The sequence below is a fragment of the Nerophis lumbriciformis genome, linkage group LG12 (assembly GCF_033978685.3).
Source record: "Nerophis lumbriciformis linkage group LG12, RoL_Nlum_v2.1, whole genome shotgun sequence".
NCBI lineage: Eukaryota > Metazoa > Chordata > Actinopteri > Syngnathiformes > Syngnathidae > Nerophis > Nerophis lumbriciformis.
Genome location: NC_084559.2, coordinates 28,295,721 through 28,319,511, shown reverse-complemented (window position 1 = coordinate 28,319,511; position 23,791 = coordinate 28,295,721). Strand labels below are relative to the sequence as shown.

Here is a 23,791-nt window from a genome sequence, read left to right as displayed (position 1 = left end):
TTACATTTAAGATGCCAGCATATCAAAAATGATACAAAATACTTTGACTCTTGTTTGATTACGCAATTTAATTATTAGAACACAGGGCACCTACTTGCGGTAGCAGCCACGTGACACAAAGTCGGGCCATTCTTCCACCGTCTCTAGTGCCATTAATGTGCCGCAACCCTTGGCGGCTGCAACTGTCAGCCCGACTAGCCAAGCTGTGCCCTAGTCAAAGGAACACATCGTGACAGCAATTAGTGGCGAAATGATTGCCTACATAAATTAATAGACGTCCTCACAAATATGAATATAAAAAATTAAATGCATTGGCGAAAAAGCACATTTTGTTTCCATGTCTCGATATTTTACAAAATGTTCGCAAAGCCCGAACGACCACCTGTATGTCGCCAAAGTCATGTACAAATGTGTATACGCGAAGCATGAAGTCGGTGTGACGCGCCGCACATTTCCACGTTCAGTTCAATCTTGATAAACCTCCACTTTGCCGTGAAAAAAGGCGTATAGTCTGCCAGGTTTTTTTTGTGTGAGCACGCCTAATACGTGAGGCCCCAGGTTAATGCATACGTCAGTGCAAAACTGAGTGAGGAGATGCCGACTGGTGGGCTCGGTGGCAAATTTCAAAACCCAGACGATACTTTAGATAAAATTGATACCAAGTTTAAAGCAAATAAATGACGTGCAGTCAATTAAAACATTCTAAAAAGTTCATGTATGACATTATGGCAATAAAATGTGTCCATATATTGGGCTCTGTTAAGTTAGTTTACAAATGTAGCATTAATTAGCTCTCTTTACGAGTAAACAGTATGTACATGTACTGCATTTTTAACGCTTGTTTTTTCTTGTGTCCGTGGCATCTGTAGGTATACCTCGGACACCACACCCATCAGAACTCTCTCCGTACTACCCCTTGTCCCCAAGTGCCGTTGGTTCCATCGCCCACCCCCTCGGCTGGCTGATGCCGCAGTAAGTGTCTTCTCATGTCTAAAAGCTGAACATTTTTTGAGAAGTGCTCATTGTTGGATCACTAAGCTTAATCAACAATGCTTTGGACTCTGAGTAAAGTTATCCATGACCAAATAATAATAATGGTAATTTCAAAGTTACCCACAGTAAACAATGAACAATTATGAATTATTCCAGTACTCCTGGAATCAATTGCCACGGTGCTTTTCCACAAGCAAGGGATTTGAGTTGATGAGTAGGGGATTAGTTCTGCTGGGTTTGCTGTGAGCTGTGTGTGATCCACCTCACATTTCCCTCACTCTCTCTCCTTCTCACTATCTTCCAGGCAGGGCCAGCACATGTACTCCATTCCTCCAGGGGGATTCCGTCACCCCTATCCAGCACTAGCAATGAATGCATCCATGTCCAGGTGAGTAGATAGATTTGAACACCACCAATAACTTCCAAAAGGGAGAAATCTTATATCTGCTTATAATTGGCAGGTGTGCTATTTGATTGTTCAAGTACTGATGTGGTTAAACTAAGAAGGCAGCAAATTATAAACAGTCCCTTACAAAAGTCTTGTTGCTTATCCAAGTTGTAGAAACAACAAATAATAACTTGGCTTTTAGTTGATCATTTGAACTCAGAAATGGCTTGTATAAGAGGTAAACACATTTAGAGAATGCTCAACATACAAAAAATTAGTTTTGTATCCTTCATTAAGTTTTAAGACTGTACTTGGACAAAAGTATTGTTGTACACAAAAATAATGTTATGTAGAATGATATTTTACTTTGAAAAACTAAACATGCTACAATAACGGATAACAATGAATAATAATAATATGTATTATTTGTAAAAGCACTTTACATTAAGCAAACAACATCAAAGTGCTACAGTGCATTAAAAAAAATAAAGATAAAAACTCGAACAGCCTAATAGCTAGAACTCGCACACATATATCTAAAAAAAGGCTTTTTTAGATAACATATCATTAAGTCTCGGTGCTTTGGTAAAAACAATAAATACTGTTGATGACTCTTATGAACTTGGAGGCCTGTATTCAAATGTCTTGGCAATCACTCAAATGATTTATTGCTAAAATCATCTGGAAAGGCATAGAAAGTTTATCAAAGTTCACTAAAATTATTTGGTTTCATCTTTCAAGTCTCTTCATCCATCTTACACCAGACATGCTCAACATTGTTAACACCTACTCAGTGGCCTAGTGGTGAGATTGTCCGCCCTGAGATCGGTAGGTTCAAACCCCAGCCGAGTCATACCAAAGACTATAAAAAGTAGGACCCATTACCTCCCTGCTTGGCATTTAGCATCAAGGGTTGGAATTGGGGGTTAAATCACCAAAAATTATTCTCGGGCACGGCACCGCTGCTGCCCACTGCTCCCCTCACCTCACAGGGGTTGATCAAGGGGATGGGTTAAATCATTGGTACTTTAACTTTAACTTAACTTAATGTCTGGTAACCAAACTGGACAATCTTGATGCACTTTGACCATCTCCGTTTTAAGTTTAATGCGGAGGCTGAAATATTTGAAGGAGCGCTATTCTGCTTAAGAAATTGCTCTTTCAGGTGATTTGGAATGTAATTGGCAACAAGAATGTCTTGATACTCCAAGTTGTTGATGTTGGGTTAACATTTTTTTAAAACAATTGATTGGAAATACAGTGATATGACATTTTAAGTTACTATGTCCTTATGTGACTTTTGGCAGGGGCTGTAATGTCAGATTCTGTATTGCCACTGACTACAAAGACAAGTAAAGCCTGGTGTGCCTTTGTTTTTCAACTGTGCTTGTTTTTAAAGGGCTTTATAAATAAAGTTGGTATGGTATGGTATGGTGTATACTCTCGCGTCGCGTAGCTTGCTGTCGTCACCCCTCCCCCTGCTTAGCCTCACGCGTAACCTACGTGCACCTCCCAAAAATCCTAGTTTCGCATCGCCGGCGACGCACAACGCAAAGCTGTGATTGGCAGTGTTGGGTTAGTTACTAAAAACCAGTAACTAGTTACAGTTACTAGTTACTTTATTTCAAAAGTAACTCAGTTACTAACTCAGTTCCTTACACCAAAAAGTAATGCGTTACTGTGAAAAGTAACTATTTAGTTACTTTTTCTTCTTTTTTTTTTTTAAAGCTCCCATTAATGCCCTTTTAGCCTTCATTTCAGTACTGTTATTGCACTGGAGAATAATACAATCTGTTGATCAACTTGATTTGCATCACTGAACTCTGCTAAGCAATGTGGTCTACATACAACACACAAAGACAAAGATATGTTTCAAAGGGCCGATTTGTTTCGGGCCAGAACAAATTGACAAAGCTATTTTAAATAGCTGCAACATAACATACATAAGTAACAAACAGCATAATAACAACATAGCTGTAAACCAAGGAAGGCACACACTACATACACAAAGCCTAACCGGGCGTTTTTTTCTCAAGGAATTCTGAAACAAAATCATGTCTGAAGCCCAGAACACTCTACACATTTCCCCAGTTTTAGTTTAGAGAAAAAGAAAGATCGGCCTGGCCCACTAGCATCCCTCTTTATGTTTGTGAACTTTATAGTCTATACATTTAGAGTGATGTGATAATCAAACACTCTAGAAGTCTAGAATGAAAGAGTATATAAGAGAATTGACAGAGTGTGTGTACCTTCAGTGCTGAATGATGAGCAGAGACAGAGTCAATCCTTAAGTGGTGGTGGTGGAGGGGAAGTGGCATCGGAGTCTGTTTCTCTCTTTACTGGCTTCGTCGAAGCATGTTGCTTTTGTAGATGTTTCAACAGATTTGAATTGCTGTTTTGGGCAGTAGATGGGATCTTTGATCCAAGACACAACTTACATTTAAATAAAATGTTCTTTTCTTTGTGGTCGACAAAAGAAAAGTAGTGAGAATATCTACATATTAGACAAACTCGACGCAGCTCCGCCATTATCAGACACGCCCCCACTCCCCTCCCTCCCCACACCCACACACAGAGCGCGTGTCTCTCTCCGGCTTGTGATGGAGGAAGAATCAGAAGGAAGACACTGCAGCGCTGCAATAAAACACACTCAGATTTTCTGTTTCTAACCGATACTACACAAAAAATCACGTAAAATAACGCAGTAACGCACCATGTAGTAACGGTAACGGAGTTACTGAATATAAAAAATAATGCGTTAGATTACTAGTTACCGCCGAAACTAACGGCGTTACAGTAACGCGTTACTTTGTAGTTTTTGCCGAGGAAGGTCCCTGAACACAGGCGAGCAGACTTTGTGCTTGAAATGCACAAATTATTGTATGAAATGAAACAACAGTGATTAAACAATTGCATGACAACTGATATTGTGTACTTAATATCTCGATGTGCCCTTAAAATAATTACTGTGTATGTCGTTTTTCAGCGTATTGTGTTGTTGCGCCCAGAACAAGTCACAACGTACGACACTCTTTTCAACTTTTATTGTCAACCTTGTGCTAACATGTTCAATTCCGACACATATTTTTTCTCGTGCGCACGTGTCTTTTTCTGTCACACACAACACTTCTCATTATGCGTCAATAATCTTTCAGGTACGGTAACATTTGTGAACTCTGAACATGACCATACAGATTAACACCAGCATGTCGTTAACTTACAATGGTTAATTAACAGTTTTGTTTATTTACAATTACATGTTAGCTCTCTGTTGTCCTATGTCCCGAATAGCGTTGCAGATAATAATAGTTGATGTTGTGGTTCAGTGTATACTCTTCACAGGAAGAAAACACACAGTATCAAGTCAACAACAGCTGCAGTTGCTCCTTCTGGACACACTGCCCCATAGTGTTTTGGAAGAGAATTTCAAGTTTGGCACCACCCCCCACAAAAGAACTATAAATCAAACAAGACGCCGTCGGGGAACGCAAGCTACACGACCTGAGAGTATATTCCAGCCTTAAGGCTATCAAAAATACGTTCTCCTAAAAAGATTGAAGAAATGATTGACATTCAACAGTTTTTCTCTTTTTTCCGACGCTAAAGGTGTGTGGCTATGCCAATTTTCTGAAACGCTCAACAACATGCACACATATTGGGGAGATAAAAGGGCTGACAATGAATCAGCTCATCTGAACCAACATACTACATCCGAGTAAACTCTGACCATCCCTCAAAATGTAAATGTAGCTTTGAGGTGTTATTTAAAAAGTAAACAAAGGGTTTCCGCTGAAACCTATGCCAAGTATTTGTAAAATACAAAGAAAATATTTTCATGTCTGCCAAATTGTTTACTAATCCAAATCGATGAAAATGTGATGTACTGTCCATTTAAGTTTTTGCGATGTCGGGATAGTGCCAATTCATGCAAATTCAACTAATCCTCGCAAATAATGGTGTCCAAAACTTTGTCCAATGTCCGCAACCTCACTGCACATTTTGACCAGTTAGTGTCATTTTCATCCCCATTGAATTTGTCTCTGAGGAGTGCTCATTTGCGTCTAAACCAGTGTTTTTCAACCACTGTGCCGCGGCACACTAGTGTGCCGTGAGATACTGTCTGGTGTGCCGTGGGAGATTATGTAATTTCACTTATTTGGGTTAAAAATATTTTTTGCAAACCAATATTTATAGTCTGCAAATGATGTGTTGTTGTTGAGTGTCGGTGCTGTCTAGAGCTCGGCAGAGTAACCGTGTAATACTCTTCCATATCAGTAGGTGGCAGCCGGTAGCTAATTGCTTTGTAGATGTGGGAAACAGCGGGAGGCAGCATGGAGGTCAAAAGGTGTCTAATGCTTAAACCAAAAATAAACAAAAGGTGAGTGCCCCTAAGAAAAGGCATTGAAACTTAGGGAAGGCTATGCAGAACGAGACTAAAACAGAACTGGCTACAAAGTAAACAAAAACAGAATGCTGGACGACAGCAAAGACTTACTGTGGAGCAAAGATGGCATCCACAATGTACATCCGAACATGACATGACAATCAACAATGTCCCCACAAAGAAGGATAAAAACAACTGAAATATTCTTGATTGCTAAAACAAAGTAGATGTGGGAAATATCGCTCAAAGGAAGACATGAAACTGCTACAGGAAAATACCAAAAAAAGAGAAAAAGCCATCAAAATAGGAGCGCAAGACAAGAAGTAAAACACTACACACAGGAAAACAGCAAAAAAGTCCAAATAAGTCAGGGTGTGATGTGACAGGTGGTGACAGTACACTTACTTTGAGACAAGAGCTATAGTGATGCATGCTTGGTTATGCTTTAAAGTCATATCGAACAATTGCAACAACAACTTTTTACTGTCAACTGAGTTTTGTTTTTTAATGATTTCTGCTGGTGGTGTGCTTCTGCATTTTTTCAACGCAAAAAATGTGCCTTGGCTCAAAAAAGGTTGAAAAACACTGGTCTAAGCAACACATATATTTGTTTCTTGTGTAGATGAAGCAGGAACAGCTATGTGTAACAATACATCAACTCTTTACTGCTTAAACGGCACAATTGTCATCCTCTCACATAGCTCAGACCTACTTCTTGTTTCTGTCTAAGGTGCTTAGCTATCTGGGGAATGTAGTGTATAGATATTTAAGAACACACTGTCATCCTGACTTCTCAGTTTACATGTATTTTAACCACTGCTGAATGTACATTTGAAATAATTGTAATTTTAAATGGTGGTATATCAGTCCTTAAGATGTACTTACAATCTTTATTTAGAAACTTGACTCCAGAAAATAGCTTGGTATAATATTGCAATAATATTTACAGTAGCATATCACTTGACACACTTTAATATAGACTGCATTTATTCAAACCGTCAAGTCACCAAATAATTCCCGAATTGCCGAAACAACCTCCATATTTAGGCTAATGCTGAGTCAGTGTTGCGTGCATTTTAAGATAAAGCTGCTGACTCTGGCTTTAACTCGTGTGAGTAACAATGCTGCTGTGTGTATTGTCTGCAATGATAAATGCAACATCGTTAAAGACTTAACATTGAATGATTGTCCCATAGAACCGGACCTCATGATAGTTATGTCGTGGTGCATGATTTCTCTCACAGTGCTCTTTTGTATAAAGAATTGGAAAAAATTGAGAGATACTTTAAAAAAGGTGTTCTTTGTGGAAAGCTGTATGAACACTCTTTCTGGCTGGTCTGGAACATGGTAAGGAAAGTGGTTTCAGGTGTCATGGCCATGCTGTCGCCATGGTAACAACACACTTTGCGTTCTCTAACCACTGCTGAATAAAGGGGCTTTATTTGAACAAAAAAGCAAGCGTTTAACTCATTGTACGTATAAATTTAGTCTAGACATATATACTGAGATACTGTCAAAGGGGATAGAGGGCAGATATTTGGCATGTTAACATAATTGTTTCCCTTTTCGCCCCTCAGCTTGGTGTCCAGTCGTTTCTCCCCTCACATGGTGTCTCCACCACCCCACAGCCTCCACCAGACTGGCATTCCCCATCCTGCCATTGTGTCACCAGCCATCAAGCAGGAGCCCAATTGCGACCACACCGTCCACTCAATGCATGCGTAAGATGAATTTCACTATCTTTCTTCCTTTCCTTCACCGACCACATTGTTAATATCATCTCTTCAATGTTTTGCATCAGCAGGAAATCTCCCATGCCTCCCAAAAAAGAGGAGGACAAGAAGCCTCATATCAAAAAGCCTCTGAATGCTTTCATGCTGTATATGAAGGAGATGAGAGCCAAAGTAGTGGCAGAGTGCACTCTGAAGGAGAGTGCTGCCATCAACCAGATCCTTGGAAGACGGGTGAGTGGCACTGACAGACATGAATGTGTTTTTATCTTTTTTCCAGTGGGATTTTGGCTAAACCTTTGATATATGTTCTCTTTTTTGTCCGCAGTGGCATTCCCTATCGAGAGAGGAACAAGCCAAATACTATGAGTTGGCTAGAAAAGAAAGGCAACTACATTCCCAGCTTTACCCAGGATGGTCAGCAAGAGATAACTATGTGAGTAGAATAAATAAATTAGTTATATTTTTAATTGTATATTCTAGATCTTCTATTTATATTATTTTGCTTCGATTAATCGTTTAAGGTTGTCAAATAGTGTGGTGGTCCACCGAGTATTAGCGTCTTTTAAAACATTTTGAACGATACACAAGCCTCCGGCTTGCTGGCAGCACTGCTTGAATTAATCAACAGGCTTAACCAGAAAATATGACGAAATATATCATACCGGTAACATACTATTTTTTCTGGACTATACAGCGCACTAGTATATAAGCTGTACCCACTCAATTTTAGAAAACGGCTGATCAAACAAAAAATCGTCATCGTCATAAACCCACTAAAGGCGGAAGCTAGCTCTCCAATCAGCGAAACAGACTCAATACGTCGGCGGTTGCATTTTGGTGAATTTACACAATTGAAGTAATACAAAAAGAATGCCATTGTAAGTTATTAATATTAACACATAAATGTGTTAGCATATTAGCTAATGCTAAAGAAGCTAGCTTTATGACATTGCATGAAAACACGCCTAGAGACATCATACATGGGCCGATTTAGCATACTTGCCAACCCTCCCGGATTTTCCGGGAGACTCCCGAAATTCAGCGCCTCTCCTGAAAACCTCCCGTGACAAATTTTCTCCCGAAAATCTCCCGAAATTCAGGCGGACTCAGGTCCATGCGGACCTGAGTCCGCTTTCCCACAACATAAACAGCGTGCCTGCCCAATCACGTTATTACTGTAGAATGATCGAGGGCGAGTTCTTGGTTTCTTATGTGGGTTTATTGTTTGGCAGTTTCATTAACGTCCTCCCAGCGTGGCAACAACACACAACAACAGCAGTCACGTTTTCGTCTACCGTAAAGCAGTTCGTCTGCCGTAAACAGCAATGTTTGTGACACTCTTAAACAGGACAATACTGCCATCTAGTGCATTTGATGAAGGCACTTTTGTGCGTGCCACACAGCAATGCATCATCAGAGAGGGTGTTCAGCATGGTTCGAAAAATAGTGACAGAGAATAGAACAAGGATGGACAATTCAACCCTTAACTCAACAATGAGTAGATGAGTGTTATGTGTGTGTATATGTGTAAATAAATGAACACTGAAATTCAAGTATTTATTTTATATATATATATATATATATATATATATATATATATATATATATATATATATATGTATGTGTGGGAAAAAAAATCACAAGACTATTTCATCTCTACAGGCCTGTTTCATGAGGGGGGGTTCCCTCAATCATCAGGAGATTTTAATGGGAGCATTCACATACCATGGTTTATATAGGGCACAGAGTGGGTGGGTACTGGCTGGCGTAGGGGCATGGTGATTGGCTCATGTGTTACCTAGGAGGTGTTTCCGTCTGTGGCGGCATGCTGTTACAATTTCGCTGCGCTTGTTGAGGGATGACAGGTCTGGACGGTAAATAATAAACAGTTTCTCTTTCAAGCATAGGTTGCATCTTTTATTACCACTATTGTAAGGTGTGCTGGATGCAAGAATTTGCCATGTTATTGAATATTCAACATTATTGTCTTTGAGGTCCCAAATGTGTTTGCTGAGTTCTGTGGTATTCCGCAGGTTTTGGTTCCTGAAAGAAGCCTTGTGATTGTTCCATCTGGTTTTGAATTCTCCCTCGGTTAATCCTACATATGTGTCGGATGTGTTAATGTCCTTGCGTATTACCTTAGATTGGTAGACAACTGATGTTTGTAAGCACCCCCCGTTGAGAGGGCAATCAGGTTTCTTTCGACAGTTACAGCCTTTGTTGGTTTTGGAGTCGCTCTGTCCGGGGGCCGACGGCTCATTTGCAATTGTTTTGTTGTGGTTTGAGATGATTTGTCGTATATTGTTCATACAGCTGTAGCTCAATTTAATGTTGTTCTTGTTGAATACTTTTCTTAGGGTGTTGTCTTTGGGAAAGTGTTTGTCAATCAGATTGAGGAATTTGTGTCCAATGTTAGTTGAGACGTTTTTGCTGTATGGGGGGTTGTACCAGATGATGTCGTTTCGTTTTCTGTTCTTTTTTGGCTGGTTTCCTGGCGTGGGTTCATAGGTGAGGGTGAAATTGTATCCGCTTTCATCAAGGGCTTTTTGGTACGGGGGGGTTGCTTGGTCAAATTCAGCTTTGCTAGATGACAGCATCGATAGCCTTTTATTAATTCCGGTAGGTATTCTTTTCGTGGTGGTGGGTGGGTGGTTGCTGTCATGGTGCACGTATTGGAGTGTTGTGTTGGGTTTCGTGAATGGTTGGTAGCTGTTATTTCTCAGGTTGAAAGTGACGTCAAGGAAGTTGACGGTTTGCTTGTTGGCTTCAATCGTGATCCGTAGGCCGTTCTCTTTGAAAATTTGGCATATGCGCTTCTTGGTATTCTCGCTGCTCCTTGGCGAGGCGCGACACACTGCCAGTCCGTCATCACGGTAAATACCAAGGTTCAGATTGAGGCTAGCGAGCCGGGAGAGGAGGAAACTCCCAACGAGTTCACACGTTTCTGCTCCGTCAAAACTTCCCATAGTGACGTCAAATGTTGCATTGTTCTTTTTTTGCCATGGTGTACTGTTGTGGATGAGAATGGAGTTTTTTGCGTGGATGATGATGTTTCTTTCGTTGCCTGTGATTGAGTCGTAGTCTGAGGCGAAGTCTAGTGCTTGAGTCAGTAGGTCTTGCGTGATGGAAAGGTAAAATTCTTCGATATCAAAGGAGATAAAGTTGTGCTGTTGTTTGTCTTGGATGTTGTTGAACCATTTGATTACCGTATTTTCCGCACTATAAGGCGCACCGGATTATTAGCCGCACCTTCTATGAATTACATATTTCATAATTTTGTCCACCAATAAGCCGCCCCGGACTAAAAGCCGCGCCTACGCTGCGCTAAAGTGAATGTCAAAAAAACGCTGCGCTAAAGTGAATGTCAAAAAAACAGTCAGATAGTTCAGTCAAACTTTAATAATATATTGAAAACCAGCGTTCTAACAACTCTGTCCCAAAATGTACAAATGTGCAATCACAAACATAGTAAAATTCAAAATGGTGTAGAGCAATAGCAACATACCGGTAATGTTGCTCGAACGTTAATGTCACAACACACAAAATAAACATAGCGCTCACCTTCTGAAGTTATTCTTCATTCGTACCGGTAAATCCTTCGAATTCTTCGTCTTCGGTGTCCGAATTGAAAAGTTGCGCTAGCGTGGCTTCCAAAATGGCGGGCTCCGTCTCTTCGAAATCATCGGATTCAGTGTCGCTGTTGTTGTGCAGCAGTTCTGTGAATCCTGCCTTCCGGAAAGCTCGGACCACAGTTGTGACAGAAATATCTGCCCAGGCATTTACAATCCACTGGCAGATGTTGGCGTATGTTGTCCGGCGTTGTCTGCCCGTCTTAGTGAAGGTGTGTTCGCCTTCGGTCATCCATTTTTCCCACGCAGTTCGCAGTCGTGATTTGAATGCCCTGTTGACACCAATATCCAGCGGTTGGAGTTCTTTGGTTAATCCACCCGGAATGACGGCGAGTGTTGTATTTGTGTGCTTCACTTGTTTTTTGACACCATCTGTGATGTGGGCGCGCATAGAGTCATATATCAACATGGACGGAGCAGCGTGAAAAAAGCCACCCGGCCGCTTCGCGTAAACTTCCCTTAACCACTCGCTCATCTTTTCTTCATCCATCCATCCCTTCGAGTTAGCTTTTATGATGACGCCGGCTGGAAAGGTCTCTTTTGGCAAGGTCTTCCTTTTGAATATCACCATGAGTGGAAGTTAGCATGGCAAGCTAGAACCACAGTGAAGGATGACTTCTCATTCCCTGTGGAGCGAATATTCACCGTACGTGCTCCCGTTCCACAGTGCGGTTCAGTTGCTGTGAAATACGGTAGTAATCCGTGTGCGGATGGAGAGATTGCGTCTTTTTATGACCCGGATCGTTTAGTAGGAGCCATTTTGTGGTCTTTACAGATGTAAACAGGAAATGAAACGTACGGTGATATCCGCGCGTTTTTTCTTCTTCTTCCGGGGGCGGGTGAAGCGCTTCCTGTTCTATGGGGGCGGGTGAAGCGCTTCCTGTTCTATGGGGGCGGGTGCTTTCCTTGGCGGTTGCTTGCGTAGAAGAAGAAGCGCTTCCTGTTCTACCGGGAAAAAAGATGGCGGCTGTTTACCGAAGTTGCGAGACCGAAACTTTATGAAAATGAATCGTAATAAAGCGCACCGGGTTATTAGGCGCACTGTCAGCTTTTGAGAAAAATTGTGGTTTTTAGGTGCGCCTTATAGTGCGGAAAATACGGTACTGCTGCTGTATTTCTCCATTGGTTGAGTGGTGTTTTGTCCTTGATTTTTGTGTTGACTCTGTCCAGGATTATTTTGCTGATTTTTCCTATTTCAGATTTAGTTGGGTTTATTAGTCGGCATGTTGGGTTATTTGCGAAGTTGGGTTTGTGGTCCTTCAATGTGATGAAGGCTTCCTTGTTGGCTGTGGCGTCCACCCTGTCCTCAATGTCCAGTTCAGCCGCGATCCTTTTATTTTCCAGGTGGATGTTCTGTAAGGTGTTGGGTTGCACTTTTTTGTATGATTTGGTGATGCTTCTGTCCAGTAAGGTGTGATGTTCTGGTATGTCCATTCTGTAGAAGTTTGTGGTTTTATCGGCAGCTATGATGAGGTTGTTTACTTTCTTGATGCGCTCCTTGTCATTTTTCAGCTTGGTGAGGAGTGGGTTGCGGATTGGCTTGAATTTGACTGATTGTATCATTTTGAGCATGTCGTTCTCAAAATCCTTTAGTTCCTCAACTGTGGGTGGGTTCTTGGTAGATTTGAATCCGTAAGTTTTCTTTTGCGTTCCTTTTGTTTCAGGGTGGAGGAAAAAATGTGCTTTCCACCGCATCCTATATATATATATATATATAAAATAATAAAATAAATATATATTTATAGCTAGAATTCACTGAAAGTCAAGTATTTCTTATACTGTATATATATATATATATATATATATATACATATATATATATGAAATACTTGACGTAAGATGAATTTCATATATATATATATATATATATATATATATAAATAAAATACTTGACTTGGTGAATTCTAGCTGTAAATATACTCCTCCCCTCTTAACCACGCCCCGCCCCCCACCCTGCCCCCACCTCCCGAAATAGGAGGCCTCAAGGTTGGCAAGTATGCGATTTAGTAAGCAAGAATTGTTTAAGTTATACTGTTAAAACTTACATACGTTGCTTGGAATGATGAATGAAGAATCCATACGAGTACGGGCGCTATGGACGGCTAGAAGACGGGACGGCACTTGTACATCCGGTTGAACGCTCAGTCTAAACAGAAGGGCAATGCAGCACCTGCAGAGAGCGAACTCGCCCAAACGATGGCGCCATAGCACAAACAATAACACCTATTCAGTGTCTTTGCTTGTTTTTTGTTTTAAATAATTTGCATTATGGCCGTCAGCGAAGAGAAATTCGTACATTAGCCACACTGTTTTATAAGAAGCAGTGTTCAAAGCATAGCAAAAAGGAGCGGCTTATAGTCCGAAATTTACGGTATTTGCTGGTGCAAGCAACTTGTAGTGTTTTGTACTGATAAATAAATACAAAATAAATATTATCAGGTTCTCAATCGTATTTCAGTTAACTAATAGACATTTAAAAAATCTGGGCCGCATGGTGTGGCCAGAACTTTAAAGACAAGGACATAGTTTCTGCCGCTCGAGCGAGTATGACATTTTTATTTGAAATGTATTTACATTTTTTAAGTGGATTTGTTTTATATTGACTGTGACAATCATCACATGTTTTTAAAGCTGTTTTCGCCTGCTTCTGCAGGGAAAGCGGAAAAAGAGGAAGCGGGACAGTAAATCTGACTCAAAACCGGAAGGTAAGGAGTTGATAGCTTGTATTTATGTCCTTCCTAAAAGAAGTACTATGCAATAATGCAATATCTCCATCACTAACCCTTTCTTTAATCCATACTTTGACAAGCAGCTTATGACGTAGAGTGCCAATAGTGGCAGGTATGTCTGCAATAATTTAAAACAGAAGTCATAGGGGCTTTCTACATTCATAGTATCATATTTTCAATCATTCATGTGTACCATTTGAATGTTTAACATTTCTTTCACTTTGCAAGTTGAACGCTTCATTGCTGCCATCTTCACTGTTTTAATAATAATCACTCGTTGACTTCTGTCACTGGTGGCATTGAGGGACGTGTACCAGATTTTAAGCCAGCGCCGGATCCATAATTCAAGTGCTTCCATCTCTCTTTTGTGCTCCCCAGACTTCTCGATAAGAAGCAAGAAGCAGTGCGTTCAGTACCTGCCCTCTGAAAAGATGTGTGACAGCCCAGCGTCGTCTCACGGAAGCATGCTGGATTCACCAGCCACCCCCTCCGCAGCTCTGGCGTCGCCTGCTGCTCCTGCGGCCACTCACTCCGAGCAGGCCCAGCCACTATCGCTCACCACCAAACCGGAGGGACGCATGCATCACCACTTCTCTATACTCGGAAAGTCTTCTGGAGCTACGTCCTCCTCATCCTCATCGTCATCATCCTCCTCCCAACCAGCCATCTCCATCCCAACTGGTACTTCAGGTAGCCATTCGACCCCACCCATCCTGACCCGGCCGATCCCCTTCACCTCTCTGCACCCCTCCATGCTGTCACCCTCCTCGCCTTTCCATCAGGCAGCACTTCACTCCCATCATGCCCTGTTCCAGTCACAGCCCCTCTCCTTGGTTACCAAACCAACTGAATGAATCTGCAAAAACAATTTTTTCTACCATTTATTAGGCTGTACATTGCTTTTTCCTGAAGATAGGTTGTAGAGAAACTTTTTTTCTGAATAATGAAAAGGAAGAAATATTATTGGTCAATATTTGACTGTCTTCTTTTCTACATCTCTCAATGAAACAAAGTGTATTTTTTGTAAAGTTCATTGCAGAACCAGTTTTGTTTTTAATGCATTTATCCAACAAACCTCTTGTATAAAAGAACAATGTACATACCGTTTCTTTATAAAAACAAAAATCGAACAAAAACACATTTTCTTTGTAGCCACAATCTGATTAATGTTAGTCTTATGTTTTTTTTGTCCTTGAGCTGGCCAATAATCTTGAAGCCCTGTTTTCAATTCACAAGTGTGTGCCCGTTCTTTGACATGTTAAATAAACATTTGAAATTGTTTCCTACAGAAAATTTGTCTTTCTGTCTTTTAATGTGTTCAGTAAATTTTTTTTACGATTTATGATAGTTTGGATTATTATTGCTTTATTGTGTTATTTTATGATATTTACTCTTAAATTGATGCTGAGAATGCCATTGTCTATTTAGCTGATGCGACCACACACAGTTTAATGTTTAATAACACACAATTAGGCTAACCACATTGGAAACTATGCACCTGAACCTAGGTGACAACATTTTCAAGCCTGAAATAAACACAAATAAAATAATAGTGAACATCTGCTCCTTCTCAACATACAGTGCACTTTATCTGATATAAAAGCATGTCAGCATTGTCTGAGCAGAGTAAAAACCTGGACGGGATCCCTGGTCCTCTTGCACTTTTACTGCATTTTTATTCACCATTTGGCTTGCAGCTTAGACTTTAATTAATTCCTAGATAATGGGATGTAGCCCCTGGGATCTCATTAGGCATTTCAATTAGTGAAAAACACACAAGGTAGGTTCCAGTTTTTGCTGGCTTTGGAGATGAGAGGTTATGCCAGAGATGGAACAATTATGCAGGAAGCGGGGTACTGACATGGACAAATAACGTACCTCCACCTTTTTACTTCTGTTACATTTGAAGGAGTACATTGGGGCTAACAAACCGATTGGTTCATTAAATATATAATGTCAATACAACCACACACCGGAATTGTCATTTAATTCTAAATTTAACAAGGTTGATATAAAATAAATACAACTTTACACGTGTGAGTATGTTGAAATGCCACAACATTATTTTTTTTGTGAAATCGTCCTGTCTAGCCACTCAGGCAAATCATATTGTTGATGTAGATGCCCTAATCTGCTTAGTGTATTTGGTGCAATGTTTAGCATCAAGAAAACATTGTTATATAATAATAAACTAGAAGAAGGAATCTTACGTATGCTGCATATTCCATCCAGCAAGGACGTACTGTAACAGGATATCGCTAAATACAATTGGAAACGAAATATTGCTGGAAAACCGGGAAGTAGCAACATCTAAACATCGAGACAAAACATTAACTTCACACCATTAAAACAAGTGCAGAGGCCAAATTATAGATGACAGCAAAATATTTGGATTGTAACAGGATACCAACCGCAAAACTAAACGTATATATTATATTTGTTGTAAGCAAATTGCCTGACAACACAAATAAATATCATGGCAGTACACAACACTCATTAAGGTCAATAAAATACATTACTAGTGATGCACAAATAGGTCCAACATTGTCCTTCATGGCTTAATGCTCAATTTGTGGACCCAACCAGATGTAAAAAAAAAGGGAGCTTTAAAGGTCTACTTCATTGAGGTCGTTAAAATCTTGAGAAAATGATTTTGTTTTAAGAGTGTATGAATCATGATATCTGGCTAATATATCTGCCTCTATACCAGGGGTGACCATTATTTTTCCATCAAAGGTCACATTCTAAGAAAGAAAGCATGGCACTTTGAAATGCTAAAACCAATTCAATGTACAGCAGTGTATGCTAAACTTGTTCTGGAAAAACATTATCTAAGTGTTTGTGTTATAGGTAATAAGGCAGATTTACTTTATGTTGAGTCCATACAAAACAAGCTATGGGCCGAAAAGGGCCTCCGTGCCGCACTTTGGACACTCGTGCTCTAAAACGTTAGAAATACACCAATATTTGCACTGCAGCAGGTAAATAAACATATTGGATTTCAGCCCGCCGTGTGACGCCCGGAAGGGACTCGAAGGTCAGGGGTTCTTAAACTTTTTGACCTCGGGGCCCAATTTTTTCCACTCAAGTATTAACACTGAATTAGTAATCTTACTCTTGATTTGAATCATATTCAACAATTATCAAACCTATTTACAGTTTAGCAGGTTAACAACCTTGACAAATAATATGAAAGGATTAGTTAATCACAGGCAGGACGGTGGAAGAGGGGTTAGTGCGTCTGCCTCACAATACGAAGGTGCTCAGTGGTCTGGGGTTCAATCCCAGGCTCGGGATCTTTCTGTGTGGAGTTTGCATGTTCTCCCCGTGACTGCGTGGGTTCCCTCCGGGTACTCCGGCTTCCTCCCACCTCCAAAGACATGCACCTGGGGATAGGTCGATTGGCAACACTAAATTGGCCCTAGTGTGTGAATGTGAGTGTGAATGTTGTCTGTCTATCTGTGTTGGCCCTGCGATGAGGTGGCGACTTGTCCAGGGTGTACCCCGCCTTCCGCCCGATTGTAGCTGAGATAGGCTCCAGCGCCCCCCGCGACCCCGAAGGGAATAAGCGGTAGAAAATGGATGGATGGATAGTTAATCACAAGGACTATTATCAAGGCTTAGGTCAGGCTGATTACAAAAAATAAATACTACAATATACAATGCAAAAGAAGGGACTCATAAAACTAATGAAAAATACATTGAATTGCATTTTTTTTTTACTGAGATTCAAAGATAGTCTGTTTTTGTCTAAAACAATCTCTTTAATTTGTCAATTTCTTCTGTTATTATTTGCATTAGCTTCTGTGGTTGGGGGCGTGGCTAAGAGGGGAGGAGTATATTTACAGCTAGAATTCACCAAGTCAAGTATTTCATATATATATATATATATATAAGAAATACTTGACTTTCAGTGAATTCTAGCTATATATATATGTTTATTTTATTATATATATATATATATATATATATATATATATATATATATATATGTTTATTTTATTATATATATATATATATATATATATATATATATATATATATATATATATATATATATATATATATATATATATATATATATATATATATATATATATATATATATATATATAATATGTATATATATATAAATAAAAGAAATACTTGAATTTCAGTGTTCATTTATTTACACATATACACACACATAACACTCATCTACTCATTGTTGAGTTAAGGGTTGAATTGTCCATCCTTGTTCTATTCTCTGTCACTATTTTTCTAACCATGCTGAACACCCTTTCGCAGGTACCCAGAAAGGTTTCGAGTACCACCAAAAAAACGGAATCTCTGAAGACAGTATAAAAATCTGTGTTAAAGGTGTACAAATACTGTTTGTATAACAAGCATGTTATTGTTTACAAATGAGGGTTAAGAGTTCAGTACTAAAAAAAAAAGAAAAAAGAATGTGGCTTAAGTACAGTTTTTTAATTGAGCTGCTGCATTTTTTGGTTGGGTTGTTTATTTATTTTGAGTAACTTCTACATTTCTAAAAGGGGAGGAATGTAATAGAGTGAACTATGTTTGTCTGTTGCCATCTCCTTGAGAATGTTGGCTATAGCGTACTGGGGTTACTTTTTGGTTGGCCAACGATTTACGTGGTGTTGCGCACCTGACTCAAGTGTGTGAGTCTGTTCTGAAGTCTACAGTAAAGAGACGTACTTCATCACCTTGCCTGGTTATTGCCTCCAACTCAATATATTACAACAACATTGCTGTTTACGGCAGACGAACTGCTTTACGGTAGAATAAAACATGACTGCTGTTGTTGTGTGTTGTTACCGCGCTGGGAGGACGTTAATGAAACTGCCTAACAATAAACCCACATAAGAAACCAAGCACTCGCCCTCGATCATTCTACGGTTATAACGTGTTTGGCCAGGCACGCTGTTTATATTGTGGGAAAGCGGACGTGAATACAGGCTGTTGACACGTCACTCAGGTCCGCATGGAGCTGGAGGAGGCGTGGCTTCCAGCTCCGCCTGAATTTCGGGAGATTTTTGGGAGGGTTGGCAAGTATGGCTACTGCGCATGCTCTTCACTACTGTGGCACGCTGGGTAATGAAGTTCGTATGTTACCTAGCTCATAACATCACAATATATATCTGCCTTAGGCCAGCTAGAAGGCCTTACTGACAACAACTCGTGATCTGATTGGCTATCGCAACTGTCCATCAACTGTATGTGCCCGTTCACTTACAGTGCACAGACGCCAGCATTGTTAATTCTGAAGGCTTCGGGCAGATTTGGTACAGCATGGCAACATAAGCTAGCTGAATTCTGATTGGATACAAAACTCTTAACCTTAAAACAACAGCACTGGAAGGAGCATAATATGACAGGAAGAGAATATGAATACTTTTGGATATTTAGGGAAAGTAAATTAAAAATTACTTTTGTCTTTAATTATGATCATGATTTCTGGTTATGTTAGGCCAGCAGAGAAGGTCTTGCTGGCCCTGACGGCACACCACTGTGCTTGAGTGATTGTTTACGTTAGTTGGTGTTTAGTCTTCAACCGGACGTGACATCATGTGCAACAGAATTATCGAAATATGGCACCATTTGTTTTATGCGAATCAATACCCGGTAGTACGGACAGAATTCGGTCGGTGCCTAAAAAAGTACAGAATTCGGTACTCATCCCTAATTACAACAGAGTAGCGCTGTCGCCCAAACAGACTACAGCTGAGAAATAGATATTTTTCTACGGCTATTTAGGGGCCTCTCAATGGTTATGGTTAAGAAACACTGCGCTAGGTCATGTAGTGGCAACTCAGCAATACACGAGCTGTGCAAACATTTTTCTTGTAATTGTTTAAATAAACTGCACAACATCCTACTAAAGCTTTTTCCAAAATGTAGAATTTTATATTGCTGAATATAGAACTCAGAAATTACCATGACAGTGTCAGTCAAAACTAAGTGTCTTTAGTTTTTATAAATCTCTCTTTCTCTTTTGAAAGACATAATTTATGATTGAACTACATTTACCGTAAATTAATTGTTCAAATTGTTCCAAAATTGGTATAATATTGTGGTCATTAGGTGTACTATACCTCTTGAAGAAAGCAGGAACCAAACTCAAAACCAAAGTCATCTCCACAGAAGTATTATTATGGCAAAATTATTTGCAAATGTGTATCACAATCTGTGCGCGTGTAATCCAATTCACGTGCGTGTGTACTAATTTGCGTGTTTGTATAGCAATCCGAGTGTGTGTTTTCAGATCAGCGTATGTGTTTTAGATCCGCGTACGTGAGTTTTAAAGGGGAACATTATCACAATTTCAGAATGGTTAAAACCATTAAAAATCAGTTCCCAGTGGCTTATTATATTTTTCGATTTTTTTTTCAAAATTTTACCCATCACGCAATATCCCTAAAAAAAGCTTCAAAGTGCCTGATTTTAACCATCGTTATAAACACCCGTCCATTTTTCTGTGACGTCACATAGTGAAGCCAACACAAACAAATATGGCGGAAAGAACAGCAAGCTATAGCGACATTAGCTCGGATTCAGACTCGGATTTCAGCGGCTTAAGCGATTCAACAGATTGCGAATGTATTGAAACGGATGGTGGAGGCAGGTAGCGAAAACGAAATTGAAGAAGAAACTGAAGCTATTGAGCCATATCGGTTTGAAACGTATGCAAGTGAAACCGACGGACACGACAGCCAGCGACACGGGAGAAAGCGAGGACGAATTCGGCGATCGCCTTCTAACCAACGATTGGTATGTGTTTGTTTGGCATTAAAGGAAACTAACAACTATGAACTAGGTTTACAGCATATGAAATACATTTGGCAACAACATGCACTTTGAGAGTGCAGACAGCCCAATTTTCATCAATTAATATATTCTGTAGACATACCCTCATGTCAGCAGGTCAGGGAAGCTAGGGTCGATATTCTTCTCTTGATCATCTTCGGTGGCATAAGGGACGGTGTGAGCCAAGACATCCAGGGGGTTTAGCTCGCTCGTCTGCGGGAACAAACTGCTGCCATTGCTTGCCGTGCTACCGAGGTCCTTTGTCCCTGAATTGCTCACACACTCCGGCAGATTCAATGGGGGTCTGGCGGCAGATTTCTTTGACTTTATCGTTGGAAATGCATCTGCTTTGAGTGTCGCAGAATATCCACACATTCTTGCCATCTCTGTCGTAGCATAGCTTTCGTCGGTAAAGTGTGCGGAACAAACGTCCAATTTCTTGCCACTTTCGCATCTTTGGGCCACTGGTGCAACTTGAATCCGTCCCTGTTCGTGTTGTTACACCCTCCGACAACACACCGACGAGGCATGATGTCTCCAAAGTACGGAAAACAGTCGAAAAAACGGAAAATAACAGAGCTGATTTGACTCGGTGTTTGAGAAAATGGCGGATTGCTTCCCGATGTGACCTCACGTTGTGACGTCATCGCTCTGAGAGCGAATATTAGAAAGGCGTTTAATTCGCCAAAATTCACCCATTTAGATTTCGGAAATCGGTTAAAAAAATATATGGTCTTTTTTCTGCAACATCAAGGTATATATTGACGCTTACATAGGTCTGGTGATAATGTTCCCCTTTAAGTAGTCTGTCTGTCCCTAATCAGAATGAACCCTCGATAGGCTGTGTACTTACACGTGACTTTTGCGTCACATCTACCGTGTAAAATTTGAGCGAGCGCATCCAGATTCGTGAGCGTGTAATTCAACTTGTGCACGTGCATTCAGAAGTGCATGCGTGTATTACAATCCGCGTGTGCTTATCTATGATCTGCGAGGAGCAGGAACCGTCTATCGGCTGTATTTTTTTACACATGACTTTCACGACACTTCTGCCATGTACAATTTGTACGTGATCCATCTGTCTATACAGCGATTTGAACATGTAAAAAGACTTGCCTGTCTGTAACTCCCCTTGCATTTCCTTATACTCACCACAAGTCGGCGCCTTGCAACCACTGATCATGTTATTCTGCGTTGAAGTCAGCAACAATGGACAACTCTCAAACACTTACTCAGAGCTGCCAAGCTTCCCACTTTGAGCGTGACAGTCAAGCTATTTGGTTTTCGAGGCTTACCGTAGTTCGAGTAACTGATTGATTAATGGAAATAACTAGAGATGTTTGATAATGGCTTTTTTGCCAATATCCGATATTCCGATATTGTCCAACTCTTAATTACCGATTCCGATATCAACCGATACCGATATATACAGTCGTGGAATTAACACATTATTATGCCTAATTTTGTTGTGATGCCCCGCTGGATGCATTAAACAATGTAACAAGGTTTTCCAAAATAAATCAACTCAAGTTATGGAAAAAAATGCCAACATGGCACTGCCATATTTATTATTGAAGTCACAAAGTGCATTATTTTTTTTTAACATGCCTCAAAACAGCAGCTTGGAATTTGGGACATGCTCTTCCTGAGAGAGCATGAGGAGGTTGAGGTGGGCGGGGTTGGGGGGTGGGGGGACGGGGTTGAGGTGGGGTGGGTAGGGGTTAGCGGGGGGTGTATATTGTAGCGTCCAGGAAGAGTTAGTGCTGCAAGGGGTTCTGGGTATTTGTTCTGTTGTGTTTATGTTGTGTTACGGTGCGGATGTTCTCACGGAATGTGTTAGTCATTCTTGTTTGGTGTGGGTTCACAGTGTGGCGTATATTTGTAACAGTGTTAAAGTTGTTTATACGGCCACCCTCAGTGTGACCTGAATGGCTGTTGACCAAGTATGACTTGCATTCACTTGTTTGTGTGAAAAGCCGTAGATATTATGTGACTGGGCCGGCACGCAAAGGCAGTGCCTTAAAGGTTTATTGGCGCTCTGTACTTCTCCCTACGTCCGTGCACACAGCGGCGATTTAAAAAGTCATACATTTTATTTTTTGAAACCGATACCGATAATTTCCGATATTACATTTTAAAGCATGTATCGGCCGATAATATTGGCAGTCCGATATTATCGGACATCTCTAGAAATAACCAATCCCAGACCAAGCCATCAATCCATTGTCCCTACATTTAACCAAGTACGGAAGACACTACGCAATTTAACCCAATCAGAAACAACGCAAGGCGGGTCTTGGCGTCTTTCTTTCACGCACCATAGCTGTACGTTGTTTCGGATTAGTTTAAATTGCGTGGCGTCTTCCATGGTTGGTTAAATGTAGGCACACCTCAGATAGGCATACGCAGATTGTACTACACGCACGCACTTCTGAATCGCACACAGCAAAAGTGTCGCAAAAATCCTGCTCCTCGCAGATCATAGATACGCACGCACAGATTGCATCACATGCATGCGCTTCTGAATGTGCGCACAAGATGTATTACACGCTCACGAATCTGGATGTGCGCACTCAAATCTTACACAGCAGAAGCGTTGCAAAAGTCACTTGTAAGTAGACAGCCCTTTGAGGGTTATTTCTGATTAGGGACAGACAACTTAAAACACACGTACAAGGATCTAAAACACACGTAAGCGGAACTGAATACACATACCGTATTTTTCGGACTATAAGTTGCAGTTTTTTTCATAGTTTGGCCGGGCTCCGGTGCGATTTATATATGTTTTTTTCCTTCTTTATTATGCATTTTCTGCAGGTGCGACTTATACTCTGGTGCAACTTATTCTCCGAAAAATACGGTACTCAGATTGTTATACAGACACACAAATTAGTACACACGCAGGCGAATTGGATTACACGCGCACAGATCGAGATATACGTTTGCAAATAAATTTGCTCCAATAATACTTCCATACATCTCCAGTCAGATTTGGGCATAACAAATCTTTTAACATGATTTCTAGCCTCCATCACTCAAGGCACAAACCTGTGATTCCACTGTTGCCGACACTAGGCTTCTCTGCGGTAAAACTCATGATCTGTCACTTAAATCACAGGTAACGA

The 23,791-nt window shown here is 40.4% G+C and overlaps 1 protein-coding gene and 1 long non-coding RNA gene across 5 annotated transcripts in view; one reads left to right on the top strand and one right to left on the bottom strand.

Moving 5' to 3' along the window:
* The window catches only part of tcf7l1b (transcription factor 7 like 1b), an 86,460-nt gene extending 71,323 nt beyond the window's left edge, over nt 1–15,137 (top strand). For 2 of the 4 annotated variants that reach the window (XM_061986254.1, XM_061986252.1), the window contains 7 exons: nt 870–972; nt 1,298–1,381; nt 7,343–7,486; nt 7,567–7,729; nt 7,824–7,931; nt 13,781–13,832; nt 14,235–15,137. In XM_061986254.1, coding sequence (XP_061842238.1) covers nt 870–972; nt 1,298–1,381; nt 7,343–7,486; nt 7,567–7,729; nt 7,824–7,931; nt 13,781–13,832; nt 14,235–14,710 — 1,130 coding nt within the window. In that variant the 3' untranslated portion in view covers nt 14,711–15,137. The remainder of the gene's footprint in view (nt 1–869; nt 973–1,297; nt 1,382–7,342; nt 7,487–7,566; nt 7,730–7,823; nt 7,932–13,780; nt 13,833–14,234) is intronic. The other 2 variants (XM_061986253.1, XM_061986255.2) reach the window with 2 other exon arrangements.
* LOC133623189 (uncharacterized) overlaps nt 1–23,791 on the bottom strand; it is a 71,978-nt gene that overhangs the window by 28,514 nt on the left and 19,673 nt on the right. The window lies entirely within an intron of this gene.